Source organism: Anarrhichthys ocellatus, unplaced genomic scaffold (assembly GCF_004355925.1).
Source record: "Anarrhichthys ocellatus isolate YVR2014 unplaced genomic scaffold, GSC_Weel_1.0 scaffold128, whole genome shotgun sequence".
Taxonomy (NCBI): Eukaryota; Metazoa; Chordata; class Actinopteri; order Perciformes; family Anarhichadidae; genus Anarrhichthys; species Anarrhichthys ocellatus.
The window spans coordinates 177,109-182,299 of record NW_022280158.1 but is presented as its reverse complement, the minus strand read 5'-3'; the positions used below and the strand labels follow the sequence as shown (position 1 = coordinate 182,299).

At 44.4% G+C, this 5,191-nt stretch overlaps 1 protein-coding gene across 1 annotated transcript in view; it reads left to right on the top strand.

Moving 5' to 3' along the window:
- The window catches only part of efr3a (EFR3 homolog A (S. cerevisiae)), a 54,811-nt gene that overhangs the window by 39,514 nt on the left and 10,106 nt on the right, over window positions 1-5,191 (top strand). Inside the window, exons 14-18 of the mRNA XM_031877191.1 lie at window positions 36-208; window positions 667-742; window positions 2,916-3,077; window positions 4,392-4,523; window positions 4,609-4,676. Coding sequence (XP_031733051.1) covers window positions 36-208; window positions 667-742; window positions 2,916-3,077; window positions 4,392-4,523; window positions 4,609-4,676 — 611 coding nt within the window. The remainder of the gene's footprint in view (window positions 1-35; window positions 209-666; window positions 743-2,915; window positions 3,078-4,391; window positions 4,524-4,608; window positions 4,677-5,191) is intronic.

Sequence of the window (5,191 nt, the reverse complement as noted above, 5' to 3'; positions counted from 1 at the left end):
CCCCCCCCCCTCCCCCCCCCCCCCCCCCCCCTCAGGTAACCTCTGGCTTTAAGTCCAAGTCCATGGCAGCTGCGTTGCCTCCTCCCTTCCTGGATCCGCTCTTCTCCATCTCACTGATGGAGGAGAGCGAGCTGAGGCAGCTGGTGCACGAGATCCTGCACAACATCATCGACCGCCATGACAACCGCGCCAAGCTGCGCGGCATCAGGTACAAAATACCCCTGAGCTGTACCGTGTTCAGAGTAAATGATCCACGTCTGATTGTAACGTTGAGAGCAGAAACTCAATGGCATATAAGGTAGTGGCTCTGAAACTGGTTTCAATAACCGGCTTCCCTTCTGGTAGCTGGTGTTTTTCTGGCAGCGTTGGAGGAAGTATTTAGATTGTTTACTGCAGTAGAAGTACCAATACTACACCGTAGAAATACTCTACTACAAGTAAAAGTCCTGCATTTAAAACCGTACTAAAAGTCTAGAAATGTTTAAAGATGTAGTACAGTAAAAAGTACATTATGTACCTCTGAGATGTAGTGGAGAAGTATAACGTAGCAGAAAAGGGAAATACTCAAGAAGAGTACAAGTGCCTTGAATATGTACTTCTGTACAGTACTTGAGTAAATGTACTTTCCACCACTGAATTCTGTTTTTGTTTCTGTCTCCGTTGCAGAATCATTCCTAATGTTGCAGCATTGAAGATTAAAAGAGAGAAGATTTCCAAGCAAGACGTTGCATTCATGAAGAAGGTAGAAACTCTAAATTACTATAATCCTGCTCTGTTCTTTCTGAAGAAGTCTCACTTCTTTGTTATCAACTGAGCACCAAACAGCAGAGCACCAAACAGCAGAGCACCAAACAGCAGAGCACCAAACAGCAGAGCACCAAACAGCAGAGCACCAAACAGCAGAGCACCAAACACCTGAGGTCCTTTATTCATCAAATAACGGTTTCCATTTCGTGCAACCAAAATCATCTGTTTGCATGTGTCATTTACGAGCAACTAAAGCAAAAGTTGCAGCTTGTCACAAAGCGGTAAAACACTAATCCTTCATTACAAATCTGCTGTTTAGTGAGAACATCTAGAATAGCTTCTGGCTTCACATTTACAGAAAGAGTATAAGTGCTCTACTGGTACGTCTGAAACCTTTATGGAGAGTTGACTAAGAGGGTCACTCGGAGAGCACAAACCTCCGCCGAGGCCGATCCCTTCCCAAACTTACCGGGTTATTTCTTGAGCGATGCTACAGAGCGTACCGAAAACAAAACCCACCGTAAGAGGTGACCTGTAGCAAAACATGAGATGAGTTGGTTATCAAACCTGCTACACAAACGGTTCAACTAAACAATATAGAATACAGAATATGAGACATAGAACCTAAATAGAAAATCTGACATTAATGAAAAACTAGAAGAGCAGTAAAAGAGCACAGAACTTCAAGGCCGTGTCTTCACAACGCTAACGAAAGTGATCCAGATCCGCTCTGGAGCAGGTTCCTCCCGAGCGTGACCCGTCCGCCTAGTTTCATGAAGATCAGCCAGTAGTTCTTTCTGTAATCTTGCTGAGAAACAAACAAATACAGCGAAGACGTAGCGTCCGTGGCGGAGGTTAATTGAACATATGCAGAAGTGTCAGGATTGAGTTTCATTCGAGGAGGTTGCAGAGGTTCCTGAGCCTGACGGGAAAAGCCCGGTTCTCATCAGCACCTTCCAATAAAAAGTTTAACCTGTGAATCCCACCTGAGCTGTGACCTCTACTGACAAACACCTGAACATCAGGAGCAGTTCAGAGCAGATGAAGCCAGCTGGTCTTCTCATTGAATTCATTAGTGGTGAATGGAAGTCAATGGCCTTCACTCTCCATTAGGCTCCATGTCAAGCAGATAAATGCACAAACAATGCTGACAGCGGGCATTTGTATTCCTTTTTTTCTTCCTGCTGTTTGTAGGAAGATACTGCACCTTTAAAAACATACTTTAATTACATATGTGTGAGCTGAAAGCCTCAGACAGGAAGTCAGACAGTGTTGAGGGAAGGACTGACACGTTTGGATCTTTACATGAGATTTATTTGACGTCCTGGAGTAAGTGTAAGGCAGCTCATTAGTGTATCTTGGCAGACGTCCCAGTGGTATCCCACCAGGCCACATGTCTGGAGCATTAAGGTGAGCAGAGGAGTCCAGCTGATGAGCTGGATCAGACCTGGGAGGTTCTTTCTGGGTCATGTTCAAGGCCTCCTTTGCTCCAAAGCTGTGGTCTGAAGGTCACAGCAGCTTGTCGTGTGGACGACACACACACCCGATGGTGAAGGTGAGGGTGAGCGGTCAAAGACGCAACCGAGCTGAAGGAAGACAGGTGCTGGCTGAACAGAAGGGATTCTCCATGACTAACAGAGAGAGAGGGAAGAGGCTCTCACTCTGTTCTCACCCGCACTGCTAATAAAGTCTATTCACTTCAATTCATTTGTTTTGCCCAAAATCACAAATTTGCCTCAGGAGGCTTTAAAATCTGTACAGCATAGACGTCTTTGAACCCTCGCATCGAATCTCCCAGATGTACACTTTTTAAAGATTTATTTCACTTTCTCTTCCTCTCTTTCTTTGCATCTCTTGATATCTTCTCTTCTTTCTTTGCATCTCTTGATATCTTCTCTTATTCTTTCTTTGCATCTCTTGACATCTTCTCTTCTTCTTCTTCTCTCTTTGCATCTCTTGATATCTTCTCTTCTTCTTCTTCTCTCTTTGCATCTCTTGATATCTTCTCTTCTTTCTTTGCATCTCTTGATATCTTCTCTTCTTTCTTTGCATCTCTTGATATCTTCTCTTCTTCTTCTTCTCTCTTTGCATCTCTTGATATCTTCTCTTCTTCTTCTTTCTTTGCATCTCTTGATATCTTCTCTTCTTCTTCTCTCTCTCACCTCCAGCACGGCCAGCAGCTCTACCGTCACATCTATCTGGGCTGTAAAGAGGAGGACAACGTCCACAAGAACTTTGAGCTGCTCTTCACCACTCTGGCTATTCTGACCATCGAGCTGGCCAACGAGGAAGTGGTCATCGACCTCATCCGGCTCTCCATCGCCCTGCAGGTATTTATTCATCTCAGCCGATGTCGTTCGTATGATTTGTTGGTGTTTTATTATAAACTTTGCTGCGGCTGTTCTTACATGCAGACAAACATTTCTTCGGTAAAAGCAGGAATAATAGGAATAACCCAGTGCAAAAATACCAGAGAACAATATGTCTACAGCATCAACCTCCGGTTCTTTAGAGTGAAGTCAAAGCTTCATGTGTTAAAGCTGCATTCTATCTAGTGTCCACCAGGGGGCGACTCCTCTGGTTGTATAGAAGTCTATGAGAAAATGACTCTACTTCTCTCTTGATTTATTACCTCAGTAAACATTGTAAACATGAGTTTATGGTCTCAATCTCTAGTTTCAAGTCTTCTTCACTACAGCATGATGTTCATTTAGTACATTATGGTCCATTTAGAGTCACACAGACCATAAAGCAGGGGATGCTTTAGGGGCGGGGCTACACAGTGATTGACAGGTGAAACTGTGTTTCCTATCGAACTTAAACCGTATTTAAGATTTTCACCTGAAACGCAGAATGTACATCTGTCAACTGCAACTCTCAGATAGATGTAGTGAAGTGAAAAGTACAAGAGTTCCCACTGAGTTACCTCCCAGCTCTCAAAGCTCTCACTGGTGCTTTACATCCAGTGGTACCCTGATGTGAGGATGAGTATTCATGGAGTCACGTGTCATATTCTCATGGTTGATGAGTATCGGCGATGTCATCGTCGGCAGCAGAGTCCTAATGTCATTAGACTGCAGACGGCACGCAGGTCCAATAAAACCTCCTACATGTGAGACGGAAGAGAGGTGTGAACACACACACACACACACACACACACACACACACACACGCACGCCAGCTGCTCGTTTGTGTGTCACGCTGAGATCTCATCGCTCTGAAATGTCACAGCGTCGTAGACAAGCAGAGCAACCAGCAATCCAGAGAGCAACTTCAGGTGTATTAATTAGCGATAGCTGATACGAGTGCGAGTGTTTACAGAGTATACTTCCTCTCATGGAGGAGCATCTGCTTCTCTCAATGTGTTCTCACACCGCGGTGACACGCGATGAACCAGTCTGTGATGTGTTCCTGCAGTCACTTGTTAATGACAGACATGATGGAGAATAACAATCAAATCTTCACCGTCAGTGTTCGTTCACTAAAAGTGTTTCGATCGTCATAAAGATAATGAAGAAACGTTCATCCAAACTACATCATGAGTAGTGAATGAGTGAGAATAAACTTTACTGGAGCAGATAGTGGTGTCCTACTGTCGGTGTGTTTGCTGATGTGTGTGTGTGTGTGTGTGTGTGCTTTGTCAGGACATGGCTCTGGCTAACGAGGAGAACATGCCGATGGTAATCCGCTGTGGTGTCATGGCGTTGGTGGCGGCATACCTCAACTTCCTGAGCCAGATGGTCGCCAACCCTCCGTTCTGTCAGCACGTCAGCAAGGTGCCTCATCAGCTCATTCTGACTGCGCTGTTCATGAAGCCTCAGAGACCTTCGCTGTTAAAGGTTTGTGTTTGTCTCTCTCCAGGTTATTGAGCTGAGGACCATGGATGCTCCGTTCCTCCTCCCGGAGCACATCTTCAGAGACAAGTGTGCGTAAGTACCCGCCGCTGTGCAGGCTGGAGGTTTGGTGTCATAAGGGACTGAAGCTATCTGAAGGTGGAGTTACAGCTCAACACAGCTGAAAGAACGTCAGTTGTAAAAGATATCGGACATGGCGCCCACTGCTACCTTTCGTCAGTTGCGTAACCAAACCCAATCTAACAACCGCACGAACTGCAGCTTTAAGAATAGTCGTGATGTCGGCTACAAACATAACTGCTTCAGTGTAACGAGTGTAAAGTACAGAAAGTAGACGTATGATCTCATGTAAGGCTGAATAGTGACTGAGAAGGATTGTTTCTGAGTATTAGAGCCCATGAGTCAAAACGTAATGAAAGTTCACATGTTTTTTTCCAACAACATACTGCGCTTCATCCATGTTGTTGGCATTTGGCATTTGTTTAAAAAAAATATTCACCCTCTCCAGTTTGTTTGAGGGATTTAAACTTCATTAAACATGTATATACATATACATATACGTATATACATGTATATATATGTATATGTAT